A 17,600-nucleotide genomic window follows, 5' to 3' on the forward strand; every position below is an offset into this window, starting at 1 on the left:
AGGTACTCCTCTTGTTTCTGGAAACATTGAAACAAGTGTCTGCTATAATCACTCTGGGTTTGTAAAGTGAGATGATTTTACTTTTGTGTTATTGACCTATATGAGACCTTATTAGGAGTCCAAGCAAATGCTCCTGAAGCCTTATTGTTTTTGTTCTTGTTATCCTTCCTCTCATCTTTATCTGTTAAAAGTGTTCGTGAAGCACCAAAACTCAAGACACCAAAAAAGATAAATAAATTGATCTCAAGGTGGTGATGTGATTATAAAGCAGATCTAGGTGCGATAGTAATATTAAGAAAGTATCAAAGCCTCAGTCCACAGAGAAATGCACACAGCCTGTATTCAGAAACTGAGCCTTAAAACGAACCCTCAGGACTTCTGTAACTTTATGACAACAAAGCAGGCACCGCTCTCAGCCGCGCTCCAGACCCAGCCCGCCCCGACCCACCATCCAACCTTGGAGGATTTGGTTTCTCTGAGTGTTTATCTGAAATCTGACGTATTTTTATTCAATCACTCAGAAAACAGCCAATCAGAAGAGACGCTCAGAGTTACAGAAATGTATTGATGTAAAAAAAAATACTGTTTTGAATGGAAAGATGTGACAAAGTCCCGAAACAAGGTCAAGCTGCGTCCTGGGGTCATCAACTGCTTTGAGGATTCACTGGGGTCCTTAACAAATGTCTAAAAATGGATTGTTATCGTCTTCTGTCTAAACAATACATTCATATAAATCACTATAGGCTACTAATTCATATCTGACTAATCACTCTCCTCGGGATTCCCTCCCTGGATTAATATCACTTCAGATGGGGTATGTGGCCTAATTATGATCTAATTTGGGCTCTTGGCCTAGTTCCTGTCTATGTGACATTATAGCAAGTGGGAAATCTGGGTGTCACAGACACATACCATAATACACAGCACTTCCTTTGAAAATTGTTTTAATCCCCAACTGAACCTCCTATATGGTAAAAATATTAAATATCATATTGCTTCTAGTTTGTCTTTACTGTAGGCTAGTAGTATTTTAACACACCTCACATTTCTGCTGACTTTTTGAAAGCAGGCTAAAGTTTCACAGGTCTCCATGCAATGAGAAAATCATCTTGCTGAGACAATAACTATTGTGTCTGCTTTTATTCTTGTCAAAGATACATTTTCTTATTGTAGTGATGCAGCAGTGCAGGGTTGTACTGTGTTGATACACAACAATAATGTATCTTTGTCAAAGGTAAAAACTGGCAGGATGGATTACTTAAGGTCAAGCAAGTTTTTAGTAATTGAGTTTCATACAAAGGTGAACTAAATGGAAACCAACGGAGACACTATGCATGCAAATATACATTAGTAAGATGCCATTATATATTGAATATTTTCAATCACCTCTGGTGCAGCTGCCTCTGTAAAAGTCTTTCTGGTATTTCCTATCATATTATCGTACAGGTCATAATACAAAGAAAAACGGAGTCACCCCAACACCCAAGCTGAAAACAGACTGGAACCTGCTTTTACTCCCAAATTGACTGACAGATTATATAATACTAGAACAGAGCAATGACTAAATCTTCCATATCAATGTTTTCAAATATTATTTCAAGTTTATTTCTGAAACCTGCTATATTTCTGAATATGCAGTGTGTCTGTAACCTTCTCTATGTGTTTAATAATTACTCACAGCTCAGCGAGGACACAGGCTTCACTTTAGTATGTAGTGTTTGATGATTGGATTGATTTTTCTGGAGGATTTCTTTCTGCTACCTTTGACCCTCCTTAAGAGGGAGCTGTGGCTCCAGTGGGAGGGTTTTCTTGCAGCCTGCAGATCTCCTCGGTCGTATTCACCTATGCACGTAAACCCCGCATGTAAGTGAAAAAATGTCGTGTTTTGTCTCGATCTGTCTGCAGCTTTTAACACCACGCGCGCAGTAACATTGCAGTCGAACAGACGCTGTGACATTCACCGAGCGAACACTCATCAACGGCTTCCGATCAGGTGTGCACATGTCGAGGGACTCGACAGGCTCTTTGTCGCTCTGTATTGGGCTGTTCCTGTTTCCGCTGCTGCTGCTGGAGACATTTCTCTCACAGCAAAGATTTAACATGCAGCTGCTGGTGACACGTTCAGCTTCAGCGCTCCCACTGCAAAGAATAATAGCAGTCCGTCAGAGTGAAGCTCGCTTTGCGTTGGGAGTCGAGCTTGATGGATATCCGCCTTTTCGATTTCCAGCAACAGGGAGGGAGAGGTCCAGTTATAAATACTGACTTCTTTTCTGAGAAAGTAATTGTTCAATAAAATAAAAAAGTGTATAGTACAATGTGCAATATGGCAAAGGATTGTAGCTAGAATAAAAACCTGTTATAACTGGACTCAAATTTACTTGGTTATTCGACAGTGGTTTGTCAACAAGTTTGACTTTGAATAGGTGATGGAAGCATAAATATTCTCCTGCAACAGCAATTGTGGTTGACATAAAATAAAAATGGAAAAGAAAAGCACACACGCATATTTTTGCATTTACATTGATTTCCATTCTTAGTTGTCACTGAAAATATTTGTTTGCCTTTTTTGCCAGACTATGTGCCATGGCATCTTCTCTGATGAGTCTGGTGAATGATGATAGCAGGTACCAGAAATCCTTCCAGCTTTTTCTGGAGCGTTCCTCTGAGCATCAGTGTATGCAGGACTTCATCCACAACAGGCTGCCAGATATACTGGCCAGGTATAATACCACACACACACACACACACACACACACACACACACACACAGACACACACACACACACACACCTGACAAACACACACACCTGACAAACAAACTATTGACAATAGAGTAGCTTCTAGCCGACTACAGCAGAATGTAATAGGCTATATTAGAACAGAATAGTTAATAGCATTTTTAATGATATACTGTACCAATAGTTGTGTGGTGGAGTTCTCAACATGTTTCAGAAAGGTTCAGAGACTTGATTGACCAGTACTGAAAAAATACATCAAAATCTGTATGGTCTTACTTTTCTGGATGAAGAAAGTATGGCTCTTCATCTTCAACCACACTACATGTGATAACGCTGCAGTGGTTTGTAAACATTATAGTTGGACCAATGTTATGGCTGATATTAGTTAAGTGAAGATATTTTGGTATTTGTATATATGAACGCCATTACTAACAAAAAATTGTAGTTAAAAAAAATAACAAAGCACTAGAGCCTGACAATTTTATCTTTTTTTAATCTATCTATTTTTGCCTTTATAAATATCCAGCTTAGTATGATTTAAAAAAAATGAAGAAAAAAAAAATTGGCCTGTTACTTTTGTTTGTGTGAAGAACTGAATAATTGCTGATATGTCGTTAACAGATCACCAGAACTGTCAGTCATTGGTATTGGCCTCAAAAAGCCAGTAAGGTTCAAACTCTACTGAGCATGTAACTCGTGATTGTTGCTGATCAACTAGATTACCAAGAGACAGGAAACGCTCTTGATATTTAAGCAGTGAAGATGGGACAGATTTTGGTGCAGTATAAATGAATTTGAGGAAGAAATGAAGGCAGATCGGGAAAAAATAAGTTCAATTCACAAATGACCTCCTGGAGTGAGTGAGAGGAACCGCTGATTAATACTAAGAAGTATCATCCTCATTCACCACCTCTTATTATTTCTAAACAGACCTTTGTGAGACTTGCACATGCACTGTTGTAACAAATTACCCAGTGGTTGAAAGTAAGTTTCTGCCTCATTAGCCATTAGCTAGCAACTATCAAAAACATGCAAACTTCAAAGAGAACGGTCCATGACCCAAATTCAAATGAAGGGTGTACAGGTATTACAGTGGACTTTTTTTTTTTTATCAGTATTTTTCATTATTTCTACTTAACAGTGCAAACAAACAATGAAGTAACATAACTTGTGCAAATAAACCAACAAGCACCGCGTCCTAATTATTACTGCTGAAATCATCAACAGTTCTAGTTGTTTAGGACTGAACTCAATCCCTAAACAGAATATGTAAGTGCTGTTACTGTTTGACCCACAGAATCAAAATAAGTGACTGCACAAATGTACATACATTAACAGAGTGTGTGTGACTGTGAATGACAATTAGTCAGTGTTTATCTCTTCTTGTGATTTTTTTTTTCTTTCTATGTTTATATAAGCTGTAGGAGGTGAGTGTCATGCAGCAGAGAGCCAGACTCTCTGCTCTGTGACTGTCCTCGGAGCAGATCAGAGAGAAAACCTGGAAAGATATGACTCACGAGTAAATTAAAAAGTGCAATAGTGTTATTAAAATCAGACGGTGAGTGACAGAACATGCCTTGGCAACAATCAAAGTCTCGGTAGTTGGAGATGCTGCAGACACAAGATCAGGACACCTCACATACCCAAGTGTCAGCATGAACTGACAGTTACAAGCCCAAAAATGTGACCCACATTTGGCAGGTTGCAGGATGTGAATTTTAAGACTTGACGGTTCTGAAGACTCAAAGTGTTTTCTGCTCTCTCCTCAGCATTGGAGATGGAAAGTCCCATTTAAATGTCATTGGAGTTGGAAGTGGAGCTGGTAAGAAGACACAATATAGGACACTTTCACTGCTGAATCTTATGTTCTATGTGACACAGTAAATAGATGAGCGTCCTCCGCGGCAGACAGCTAAGGTGAGAAGGCGTTGTTAAATCAGTGAATCAGCCCACTCTAACACTTTCCTATTGCAGGGCTGTCATATATGGCTGCAGCAGTAAAAACCTTTACCCTTATAATCACTGTCAAGGGTTTGCATGCATCTGTCCAGTTGTCAGATTAATCTTTAACCTGAGTCGCAAAGTAACCTCAACAGTCTGTATAGCTTTACTGCACGTTGCTTCCATCGCTCATGACACAGCAAGGTTAACTTTCTCTTGAGCAAACCCACTACTTGCCCATGAGTGCTATTCCACTTCCCCTATGTCAAAACCAATCCAGTTAATTTACCTGAGCTGTCATATCAGTATTATAATGGAGCGATGTTACAGATTCTCTAATGGACTGTAAAATCAGATGACTACAAACTCCTCCGTGAGGTATCATTCAATCTAATCATAAAGATTCAGCATCTGTCCACATCAGCTTCTTTGCTTGAATTTACTCCTTTGTACATGGCAAGCTGTCAGCTTCAGTAAGACCTAGAACAAAATCATCTTCCTGTGGCTAAATGATATTGAAAGCAATATTATAGGAATAACTCGCTCCCCTGCTATTTCAGCATAAAATGCATCATTTGCCAAACTGTCAAGTGCTATTAGCTGTTTCCTACTTAAATCTGCGGCATCATTTGGACTGGAGCATTGTGATGATCTGCTGGGTGATTAAATGTAGAAGTCTTTTTTATTTGTTTATTTATTTGTTTTTTTTAATGTACTTGGAAGAAATAGATGATTCTCAAAATAAAAACTATTGGCACCTGTAGGTGAGATTGACCTAAAGATGCTCTCCGAGCTCCATATGAAGCACCCTGGGGTGACTGTGGATAACGAGGTGGTGGAGCCTAGCAGCCAGCAGCTGCATAATTACAAAGGTACAGTCTTTATAGAAACACACTCACATACCTCAGCTTTACACTGCGTTTGCATACTCACCCCCCCCCCAAATATGTTTCAGTATTTAACTTAACAGCAGAAAACGTATTGTCCCGCATTTTATTGTATTTTTTAATCCTGAAAATGTATTAAAGCAGCCCTTGGCTTTCACACTAAGGCCTCAGTTATACTTGCTTGTGAACGTGTACACTGAGAGCTGCGGACACCTCAGACATGCAGTTGTTTTCATTTATATTCTGCATGGATGACGCATTCCATACATGCGCAAAGGATCGTCGTGTACGTATTCTGTGAATTATGAATCAAATTAAAATGGCAACATCTAAGAATTAGAACACAATTGGTTGTATTTTTTATTCGGACCTCCTCACACAGCATCTTTTGAAAATCAGTGTCCATGTTTTTTCTTCCAGCTCGTGAGCAGTCTGCACCGTTACGTTGTCTTGTTATGTCTAATTTGTTTTGTCCACGGAGATTGGCGGGAACAACGTCTGCACCAGAGCCTCACGTGCAACCTCGTACGTCACAATTGATGTCAGGCAGACCCTCGCGTTCTCGCTGAAAATGAACCACTGGCTGATGCATTAGTAATACAGTTATTCATGCATCAGTCAGAGGAGGTCCTTTAACAACCAGTCCTAGACTCAATCCCTCGTGTCAGCAATTATCCACCATTCTGAAGTGTCTGTGAGTAAGACTCTGAATCCCTACCAGCTCCGAGTCTACTGCCATCCGACCAGTAGAATCACATACTCGTAGTACTGTCACCACCAATTCATTCATCACACATACGCATCATGTATTCAAATACTAACCTAATGATTGGTGTAGTTAAAGTGGTGATCCTCAGGTTTTTATCTTGTAGATCTTGTATGTTTGATGTTGAGTTCATTATGTTCTCACACCACACCACTTCTCTTTGGTTGTTTGGTTTTTTTTTGTAGGTGGCTCTTTCAGCTTAGAAACTGTTGAGACATCTTTGGGAGAATTGATATATTCAGAAGCATGTTGTAAAGCCTATTGAAATCTTTTTTGTGATTTCAAGACTTGCTCATACTTGCCTGCTTTGGATCAGCGGCTCACAGAAAGGTCATAGCTGTGGAGGTTTGCACGACACGGCTGAAACAGAACTATTTACTGTTAAGTAATTCATGAGTTTTTAGTTAAGTTTAGTTTTGGTGTTGCTTGGAGGTTATGACTCACTGTATTCATTCCCACCCAGACAGGGCACAGTTCATCAGGTGCATAATATCTAAAGTTTATTGTGAAATGTCTCCATAGAAATTTGTCATACTCTTATCCTCACTTTTTCTTCTGCTATGAATACCCATTCTGTTATACTGTATTTACCATTAGTTATACAATAAATGACTCCATGAGATAGTTTTAGGCTGAATCACTGTTTTTTCAGAAACAGTCATAAATTATTTATATATTTGCACATGAAAAACTTATCTTACTCAAAACTTTGAGCATATGCAGTCATTGAAGATATACTGAAACCAAAAGTTTAAAGTGCAGTTTTAACATTTGAAAATTTGAGTGTGTTTCAGTTCTTTCTCAATTCATTTCTCTTCATCAAAGGGAAATAAAACATAAAACTCCCTCATGCCGATGCCAAGTGACATGAGTTGTTTGTTTTGATAGCTGAGGTGCAAATTTCAGTACGACAAGTGTCAGATATTATGGCCCAAAACAAAAAGCAAGTGTAGACTGTAAAATCTCATTGTATTTATCTTTATTTCAGTGTTAAATCTACTGTATAATACATTGATAATAAACTTTATTGTATAATACAGTGAGTTTTTTCTGAGTTAAATTATTATCATAGTGTATTTTCCCAAAATGTGTGATATAGTGATGTGAAATTTACAGAAAGCAACATGGAACAATACAGATTTTTGACACTGTAACATTTCTGTGTAAATTCGGTGATGTTTGAAGTACACTAACTATTTGTTTCCCATCTGCAGTTTTAGTGTCACAGAAACCAGGTTTAGATTACATCAAATTTACCTGGAACAAGATGACTGCCTCTCAGTTTGAGGAGCTTTGGAATGTGAAAAAGATGACAAAGAAAGCCGACTTCATTCACATGATACAGGTTGGTGTTGGCGACGCAGTGCTTCTGTATTTTTGACACATCTAGGTCATATTCATTCTGTGGCGCTCCATAGCAATTAATCCCATTAGAACATCTGTCTAGCATAGCGTTATAATTAGTTGCTCTGTGAATCCAGTTACCAGCTCATTATCTGTGGTGAAATCGACAGATGCTGTACTATGTGAAGGATCCTGGAGCTACCGTCAGCTTCTTCCAAAGTCTCCTCAACAAGAATGGGAAGCTTCTTATCATCCTAGTCTCTGGTAAGTGGATCTAATCTTTAATCACGATGTTCTCTCTGGTGTGTTCTGGTTAGTTATGCTGTATGTAGTCATTGTACTCATTGCGTATATACATACGCTTATAGGGTTGAAAACCGGTTTAAAACTACTACTAAAACAAACACAAATGAAAACACTGGTATATACAATACATATTTCTCATGGAAAAACATTTTATTTCAGTAATAGATTCAGTAGTGATTTCCCTTGTGTTAATGTGGTTTTGTTTTCATTTGGTGAACCATCCTCCATTGCTTGCACTTTCTCAAGGGATGGCAATGTTGGTTGGTCCGCCACTTTGATCCATACTGAATTATATCAACAATTTTTTAATGAGTTTTCATGAATTTTCGCACAGACATTTATGGTCCTCAGTCAATGAATCCTACTGACTTTGGTGATCCCATGACTTTTCTTCTAGTGCCACCAACAGGCCAAATTTTTTACTTATTCTTAACATCCAGTGAATGCCAATTAGAAAAGGTTAGACAAGCTAACACGCTAAAATAAGACAGTGACGATGGTGAGCATTACCTGGTGGACATTGTCGTTGCATGTTAGCTTGCTGATATTAGCATGTCTGTCCGCACTTTTGGCCGGTACTGTGGGTACAGTCTCACAGAGTTGCTGACATGACTGTAGACTCTTACTCATGTTTTCATGTCGTCCATTCAAGAGGAGAGTGGGTGGGGAAAGCTGTGGAAGGCATACAGGGAGCAGCTTTGTAACACGGAAATAAGTCAGTGTGTGACCGCCGGAGACATCAAAGGCTTCCTGGACTCCAATGGAGTGAGCTACAAGAGCTACGAGCTGCCATCCCAACTGGATATCACCGAGTGTTTCACTGAAGGCGATGAGAAGGGAGAGCTGCTGCTTGATTTTCTCACGGAGGTGCTGGACTTCAGTAGGACGGCCACACCTGAGCTGAAAGCTGGCGTCACGGAGTTGCTTCGACACCCAGACTGTAGTGTGGTGTCTGACGGCAAAGTTATCTTCAACAACAATCTTGGAGTGATAGTCTTAGATCAGCTCTCTTAAAAACAGTTGGTTAGTATAATGAATGTGAAATGTGCCGTATTTTGGTAACATAGTTGTTGATTTTTAAACAGCTTGATTGTTCAAAATTATACATTGTATCTTATAATGTATGTAATTAACAAGCTTTTAGCATATGTGGGAAATACCTTGTTTTATGACCTGAACTATCTCCGTCTATTTTGATTTTGATACGTTCTCTAACAGCACTTATTTTGGGTTAATATGGTATTAATTATAAATGTGTATAATGTGCTATGCTTGGGCAAATTGAATATTAGCTTAATTGTATTTTTTTTTTAATGAACCAGGTTTGTTTCATTGTCATGATCAAATTTTCTAACGAGTATTACAGTTTTAATCAGCTTCAGATTCTAACATCATATAATTTTAATGGGCTACAGTTGGCTGGCTGTGTGGCCAACCCCATTACACTGCTGCTCTCCCTGGATCAAATTACTTTGGAAATATAAAAATAAATGTTAAATTGAGCATTTAATGTTTTCCATGGAGACTGAACTCTTAATTTTAGATAAGATGAACACTCCCATGAGAGTGTATAAACCAACCAGTCAAGTACTATATGGGTTTTATTCAAACTGTGATAACTCTAAACAACCCAAATGTAATTATACTCCAAAAAAACCTAACCTGTACCAGTGGTATGTACATACTGATACATGCGATATACAGTGGGATGCACAAGTCTGAGACCACATCGGGAAAGTGGTCTGGGCTGTATTGGTTGGACAAACACAAGTACTATGGCAGCAGCTGCTCTCAGTCTTTGTCATCACCCAGAACGATTATTCCTGATATAGCTGAGGTGTTGGCACCATCTGGAGGGCAGCGTCTGTAACCTAACTGTAAAATATAGGAGTGGCCATATAAAGGGTCCAGGACAGGTAAAATGACAGTGAATAGATCACTTTTTTTTTAAGGTTGTGTTTGACTGACACCACACTGACAACAAGCACTGGAGCTCAATCCCAGATCTGTCAACTTCCCCTTTCTACAGGAAAGTTGGTGACCACTCTTCCTTCTGCATGAACATGTTAAGTTGCAGAGAGGCCTTGTGTTGTTACTCTCTTTATTTTATCTGGTAAGATAAAGACACTGTCTCCATAAATTACATCACAAATTGTGGCATCCAAGCCAGATTTAAATTTAAAGCAATTCACTTTTAGTTATATTCAAGGTCAAAAAGGAGCCACTTGAAAATACAGTGATGGCCTCAGGTGCTTTTTAAATTCCAAATGTCTTTCACAATGTGTCACCTGCTAGTTGACTAATGAGAATACTTTTATGTGCAGAAGAACTGCCCATGACATTGTGGTTTTTAATATGAGCTGATTTGTTTCATTTAATTTGTTTCATAACTAAACTGTCTGTGTGTGGACTGTGGGAGGAAAACGGTTCACCCAGGGAAAGGCTCCAGCCAGATGCTGGTGGTTTCAAACCCAGCAGCTCATTGAAATAAATTCCCACTGAAACTTTCCTTTCCTATGAAAGTAAACGATAAGGTTGATCTAGTAATTGTCATGAGATTCCAATAGAAATGTAGCAGCACAGCTGCAGCCGGCTCAGCCAAAGTTCATCTTTCAAGGGTTATGCAACGCTTATGGGAAGGACCCAGTCAGCCTGTGGGAGGGGGAGAGTGTTGTAGCTCTGCAACTTGAAAGAGTGGGAAAGCAATTGACTCAGTGTCCTTACCCTCCACACATTCAAGGTAATTGTTAAATACTTACAATGTACAATTAGTGTTTGCTGAAGTGATTTTAATTCAGCTCAGCAGCTTCTTAAAATCAGCGCAGCACTTTTTAGACAGTCATCTTTAGAAAAACTCTATGCTGTTCATTGAATTTCAAGCCTCTATGTGTAATGCATTGCAGGGATCAGCCATGGCTGCAGAGGCAAAGCAGTCGTGTTATGAGGGCAGTGCTGTCCAAAGCTTTCAGTTCTACCTGGAAAAGTCAGGAGAACACGAGGCCATTCTCCAGTGTGTTCAGAGCATCCTGCCAGGAGAATTTAAAAGGTACAACAAAAGAGGTTGCTATTCTGCTTTTGCTTTTATCATCTTTTTTACTTTTTTCTCTACTCCCAGCAGAGGCGTTATGGGTGCTTTCTTTCTGACTTTTTGTGCTTTTTGAAGGAGTGGATCATTTAGGTCATTATCTGAGGTCTCAGTTAATGACGTCTCTCAAAAGTTACAGAATGTCTTTTCAAAGGGGGATGAAATTGCCAGTGCTTTCATGCTGGCACAAAGCTGCCAGTATTGCTAACACAATCTGCTGCCATTCCTGTTGGTCAAAAGTCCACTTTTTTTGTGCTTGTGCCCATTTTCCGTATCAAAATAACCCTGATAAGGCAGAGGCTGGTGACATGGCCGAGCAACACAGTGCAATTTTGTTACCATTGTGGCATTCAATATTTTTGTTTTGTTTTTTTAAATGCACTTATACAACTTTTAATATGATTAAGGCAGAGTCTGTTCTGAGTGATTCTTACCAGCAATGCCATTCACATCTGCTTGTAGGATTTACTGTTAACGCCTTGTAAATTTCTGCTTCCATGCCCATATGTGCTTTCTATATGAAGAGTTACGTTTTGACACAAATACACATTGGTTAATTAGAAAGTAAATTCAATAAATATTACATATTCACATGAATTGCACACACAAAGACCACAAATACATGTATTCATGAAATACTCTCAAAAGCTATTCATAGTGAATAGTTGCCAAATTCTTGGTATTAATCAAAAACTTAGAGACACACAGATATTGTACAGTACAGATGTTATGTGCCATTGGGTTATTCAAAGTTATGTATTTTATCTTTTTTTTTCTCTTCTCTCGTGTGTTGATGTAGAATTGGAGCAGGTGAAAGCGGCCTGGATGTCCTTGGCGTTGGAAGTGGTGGAGGTATGTGATGAACTGGTAATGGTAACGTGAACATATATTGTTGTAGTGGTGTGTTGTGGTAGTTTGGGCTTAGTTACCTTCTATAAACCAAACGGGCTCCTGTTAAACTGATCATCATGCTCATCATAAGGAAGAATTTACAGTAATGGACACCGCTGTCAAAGTTAGCATAGTTTGTAATGGGCCTTATAGAGGTCAGTGAGCAAACACATAGTGTCACTCTGCACACTTACAAATACGCATGTCAAATATGCTAAATGTAGTGTATTTGACATGTTTCATCAGTTTTGATTGTTTCAGAAATGTTTGCACTACTCAGTTCAAAACCTTTTTGGGGATAGATTTTTTCACATTGAAGCAGTAGTGCTCAGCAGCAGTGGGATTTCAAAATCTAAAGACTTCCTGGTTTATTCCAGGGGAGTTGGATGTCCAGATGCTCTCTGTACTGCAGTCTACATTCCCTGCTCTTCCTATCACTGCTGACATTGTGGAGGGCAGCTCTCAGCTCTCAGATAACTTCAAAGGTATCAACAATTCAAAACACTATTTGTCGTTTTCTCTCTACCTTTTCTTCCTGAGTAGAAATAGAAAATGCTTTTAAAAGTTTCTTCTTCAGTAACACACCACAGAATAACATCGAATTTGATCCAGTGTGTGGCTGGAAAACAGGTATGATTGTAAAATCAGCTCGAACTTCTGCGTCAGCATTAAGGCTTTGTAAGTTATTCTTATATTATTAACAGTAACATTAGAAAGTATTCAGGCTTCTTCACTTTTTGCACACTTTATTCTGTTCTAGATTTAGTTTTACATGGATGAAAGTGCCATTTTTGTCGCACCATTCAACACTCAATTACGCATGATCACAAAATGAAAACAAGTTTTTGTAAAATTACTAAAAATCAAAAAGTATCCATACTCTTTACTGTGACTCTAAATTGAACTGAGTTGCATCCTGTTTGCTTTAATTATCCTTGAGTTGTGTCTCAAACTTGACTGGTGTCCACCTGCGGCAAACTGACTTGATTGGTCATATAGTTTAGAAAGGCACAGACCTGTGTATATAAGATCCCACATAAACAACTCTCTGTAGACCTCTGTGATAAACCTGTGGTGAGCTGTAGATCTGGTTAAGGCTATAAGATCATCTAAATCTTTGAGTGTTCCCAGGGGCATAGTGACTTCAGTAATTGTGACCAAACTGACAAACCAGGCAAGAATGGCCGTGGTCAGAGAGGTGACCATGAACCCATGATCACTCTAACAGAGCTTCAGAAGTCCTCTGCAGAGATGGGAGATCCTGGAACCATCTCAGCTACACTGCTTCTATCAGACCTTTATTGTTGAGTGGCTGGATGGACGCCAGTAAAGGATATATGACAGCCTGCTTAGAGTTTGCCAAGTGGCGTTTAAAGGACTTCGAGAGCATGAGGAAAAAAATCGTCTGGTCTGATAAAACAAAAATAGAACTCTTCGGGCAGAACTCCAAACACTATGTCTGGCGTAAACCAGGTGCTATCATCACTCATCACCTGGCTTATTCCAGGTAGTGGCAGCATCATGCTCTGGGGGGGGGGGCTTCTCAGCAGCGACAGGGAGACTTGGCAGAACTGAGGGATGGATGAACCCAAATACAGAGAGGTCTTAAAAAGAAAACCTTAGACTGAGACGACAGTTTACCTTTCAGCATGACAGTGACCTGAGGCACACAGCCAAGAAAACGCTTGAGTCACTTCGGGACAATCTCTGACTGTCTTTGAGTGGCCCGGCCAAAGTCCAGGCTTAAACCCTACACAACATCTGTGGAGAGACCTGAAGATGGCAAGTCACAGATGCTTGAGAGGATCTGCCAGGACGCAGGGGATAAACTACCCACATCCAGATGTGCAAAGCTTGTAGAGAATTACCCAAGAAGACTGGAAGCTGTCATTTCTTTAACTTCTTCAAAGTACTGGATTTATAGTCTGAACACTTTGGTAATTAAGCGATATCAGTTTCTGATTTTTTTTTTTTTTAATTCATGTTATTGATTGTAGAATGATCGGCAAAAATGGCAATTTTATGGATTTAAAATGAAATATACAATACAATAAAGTGTGCAAAAAGGGAAGGAGTCTCAGCACTTTCTGGGGCCAATGTATATCCATATGGGGACACATCTGATGGCTCTGAGATATCTGCTGATGTTAACTTTCATCTGAATAAACATCTGTTTTTTCTTTGTTTGGGGTCGAAGCATCATGGATCCACACATTGTCTGAACCAAGAATTTAGCAATCATTGCTGCTCTAGCTCAGGCTGCACTCAAACCTCTTATTTTCCTTATTTCCACATTGGTTTTTGATACTAACACTGACTACGGTACCCACAAAGCTTTGCAAGTCAGTTGAGGAACTGCATGCTCCTAATGGATTGCAAGCAGCTTAACCTTGTATTGGTTTTGTATTGATCAAAGTCTGTGCTTAGGTCATTGCTTGTGAAATTAAATGTTTCAGTGTACTATACACAATATATATACAGCATACAGTATCTCAGTGTTACTGACTGCTTTACTTTCTCTGTTCTCTTTATATCCAACTTTTAGCTTTGGTATCAAAGACCACCAACCTTCAGAAGATCACATTCGCTTGGCATGTCATGAACAGTGAGGACTATGAGAAGCAAGTGAAAGCAAAGGGAGACGTGAAGAAATTTGACTTCATACACATGATTCAGGTGTTATAACTCTGCTTTTTGGACATTCAGTTTAAAAATTATGTGATGGCAAGAAGATGGTGGGTTTACTTTCTTGTCTTATCTACATGTTGTCCTGCAAGTTAGGTGGACTAAAGAGAAAACAGTTGGTAGGATGTCAGTGGCTCACATTGTGCGAGCAATTTGATTTATTCAGTTCCCTACTACATCATTTGCTGCTGTTTGCATTCATTGGTGAACACCTTGGGAGCAGTGCATTTGCATGCCAAACAAAGCTATACAACTAGTACACCAACTAGTTAGACATCCTGTAACTCTAGTGTTCCTATCATACCTACAGTGAGTCAAAACACTTAAAAATATGTGCTTGCACGTATTCAATCTTCCTTTAATGTATCCCTTTGTATATATTCAATCTTCCTTTAATTGGAAAATTCCAATTAAAGATTCCCCACAACTCTCTCCTTAACAGATGATCTACTATGTGAATAACCTCGCTGAAACTATCAAGTTCTACCACAGTCTTCTAAAAAACAATGGCAGACTTATGATCATCATTGAAACAGGTAAGAAGATTTTAATTCAGTTTAATCTGAGTCTGCTATAAAACAATTTTATTCAGATTATTGCAATATATATTTACAATTCTTATATAATTACTGTAAAACCATGAGACCGTGATCAATGTGTCTAGATCACTGAAAGTTTTACCTTGTTTCCCATAAGCCCTGTTGCCTCCTGCTCTTCTGTCTCCTCACATGATCTTTACTTAAAAGCAAAGACAATATAATCTGCATTTAATTTCCCCGGGTCAATAATTGTACTTACTTATTTTAAGATAAACGCATAACATAAACGTTTTGTTACTATAATTAGTGTATTTTTGAATCTCATACTAAAGCCAAAGGTGGCTGGGACACCCTGTGGAAGACGTACAAGAAGGAGCTCTGCATCGACGCCATCACAGAGTACCGCTCATCAGCGGAGGTGCTCGCATGCCTAAAGAGCCAGGGTCTGAAATATGAGGAGCACATCATTCACAACACCTTCGACATCACTGAGTGCTTCGATACGAGCAGCGCGACTGGAGAACGTCTGCTGAATTTCATGACAGCCAGAGATCACTTCTACCAATCCTTCACCCCAGAGATCAGAGCAGGCATGTTAGACCTTCTCAGAAACAAGTGCAGCACTGAGAAAGATGGCAGGGTATCCTTCAACAGCAGTTTGAGCTGCATTCTCATTTATGCTTGAGTACATAATTCCTCTTACATTCAGTTAACGCTGATATTTTTTCACATTAACAGTGTAGCTGTGTCTCCATTCAGAGGCGGCATTTGAATAAAGGATTGCGTCACAGCGGCACGACAAGGCTGTCCTATTTCGAAGGCTCCTTCAACTGCAGCCGAGAAATGTGTCCCTCATTTCCCTGGCAACAAAGGATCCAGCAAGTAGATCCTTGGCAGCTCAACCTATCCCAAGATTCATTGCGCGAATCACTTTCAAAAGAATTTTCCACAAACAAAGCAGAGGCTGAGGATGAATAAGAAATCCTCTGTAGACCTGACCGTTTCCTTTCAGTTCAGCCTTTGCAGCTTACATTGGCTGGACCACGTCCTTTGAAAGATACGGCCCCTGAATTGAGACAACTAATATTTCCCTTTTGCTAAAATTGACTATTTGCTGTAGTTTTGAGTCTCTTCAGCCTATATACACCAAACCTTTTATGATGGTTTACAAAATGATCAATAAAAACAATTTATGCGCTATATGATGATTAAAATGGCTGCCAAAGACTGTTCATGCTTTACAAAGCTTTATATCTTTAGAAAACCAACTAAATAGTCTTTATTGACTGACACACAATTTTAGCTATGCAGGAATCTTGAATCAATTTCATCGACCCTAGATTGGACCTTTTTCTAACATATGGAGAAATTTATTATTATGACCTTTAATAATAGAGCCAATATTTTGGATTTCACGACTGCAGCTTTAGTGTTTCACTGCTCTCACGGTTTTCTTTTTTTTTTAAAAATCAGTTAGCAACTAGTTTGAGCAGCTAGAAAGGTAGCCCCAGTACCACAAGGTCCCATAGAAAAGCTCAGGGAAGTGGCTGCACGCTCCAGTTTGACTGAGGTGGGGCGGTTTATCAGAAATACATTTGCAAACCCAACCAGTTAATTGGCTTCCTGTAAAATTGAAAAATACAGTTTGAAAACACTTAGGATAAAACATAAATCTCACCTTTGTGTCGCTTGAAGTTTGTTTTCAAGAATGGAATGAACTTGCTGTTGCTCTTGTGTCAGATAGCCACACCCTCTTCAACTGTGGTTCTCACCAACCTTTAAGTAGCAGCCTCCATTGTGTCCATTGCTGCACTAGAGAACTGACTTGGACAAGCAACATAATGGTGAGATTTATGCTTTATCTGAAGCATAAATTTCATCATTTGTAAACAGTATTAATACTTACAGGATGAGGAATAACTAGTTGGGTTTGCAAATGTATGTCTGGTTAACTGCAGTGCAGCACATGGGTGCTTCCTGGAGCTTTTCTATGGGACCTTCTGTGACTCCAGATGTTAGTGGAGGCTAAAAACAGAGCTAAGAGGAGTAAATATTACACCTACATTTATCAGTTGGTCAGAAACATGGCTCCAAATGAATGCTAATGTTGCTCTGTATCTGCTGTATGTATAAGTAGGCAGCTGTTCGCTTGCAAGTCTGCAACATTAAATCAGTTAGAGTAAGTGTAAGCATGTAAATAAAGTTAAAGGGATCTCATGTGTCTCTACACAGCAGCTTTGTTTGGGGCTGTGACATTCACTCCGTGGGAGTCTTAACAGAGCTGCTAGTTAGGTAGCAGTTTGTGTCTCTTGTCTCATGTAAAACAAAAAAAAACCTTTTACTCACTTTTACATTGTGACAAAGCGAATCTAAACTAAAGCACCACATGAGCTTATCCAAAACCTTACCCCCTCTGCC

At 39.2% G+C, this 17,600-nt stretch overlaps 2 protein-coding genes across 3 annotated transcripts; both read left to right on the plus strand.

The window, feature by feature from the left end:
- Positions 1–1,704: 1,704 nt before the first annotated feature.
- On the plus strand, positions 1,705–9,492 carry LOC111668738 (histamine N-methyltransferase-like). Of its 2 annotated transcripts, none has more exons than XM_023424846.2 (7): positions 1,705–1,863; positions 2,574–2,720; positions 4,508–4,560; positions 5,444–5,551; positions 7,547–7,677; positions 7,847–7,940; positions 8,635–9,492. In XM_023424846.2, the coding sequence occupies exons 2-7, from the start codon at positions 2,584–2,586 to the stop codon at positions 8,994–8,996; spliced, it is 885 nt and encodes a 294-aa protein (XP_023280614.1). In that variant the 5' UTR covers positions 1,705–1,863; positions 2,574–2,583; the 3' UTR covers positions 8,997–9,492. The 2 variants fall into 2 exon arrangements, with proteins under 2 accessions (XP_023280614.1, XP_023280616.1); XM_023424848.2 differs by having other exon boundaries at positions 1,853–1,993.
- Positions 9,493–10,569: 1,077 nt separating this feature from the next.
- On the plus strand, positions 10,570–17,399 carry LOC111668746 (histamine N-methyltransferase A-like). The gene is made up of 7 exons (XM_023424856.2): positions 10,570–10,722; positions 10,886–11,028; positions 11,867–11,919; positions 12,336–12,443; positions 14,504–14,634; positions 15,086–15,179; positions 15,515–17,399. The coding sequence occupies exons 2-7, from the start codon at positions 10,895–10,897 to the stop codon at positions 15,865–15,867; spliced, it is 873 nt and encodes a 290-aa protein (XP_023280624.1). The 5' UTR covers positions 10,570–10,722; positions 10,886–10,894; the 3' UTR covers positions 15,868–17,399.
- Positions 17,400–17,600: the final 201 nt, after the last annotated feature.

The sequence above is a fragment of the Seriola lalandi genome, unplaced genomic scaffold (assembly GCF_002814215.2).
Source record: "Seriola lalandi dorsalis isolate HSWRI2012SDOR001 ecotype SW California unplaced genomic scaffold, Sedor1 jcf7180002054758, whole genome shotgun sequence".
Lineage (NCBI taxonomy): Eukaryota > Metazoa > Chordata > Actinopteri > Carangiformes > Carangidae > Seriola > Seriola lalandi.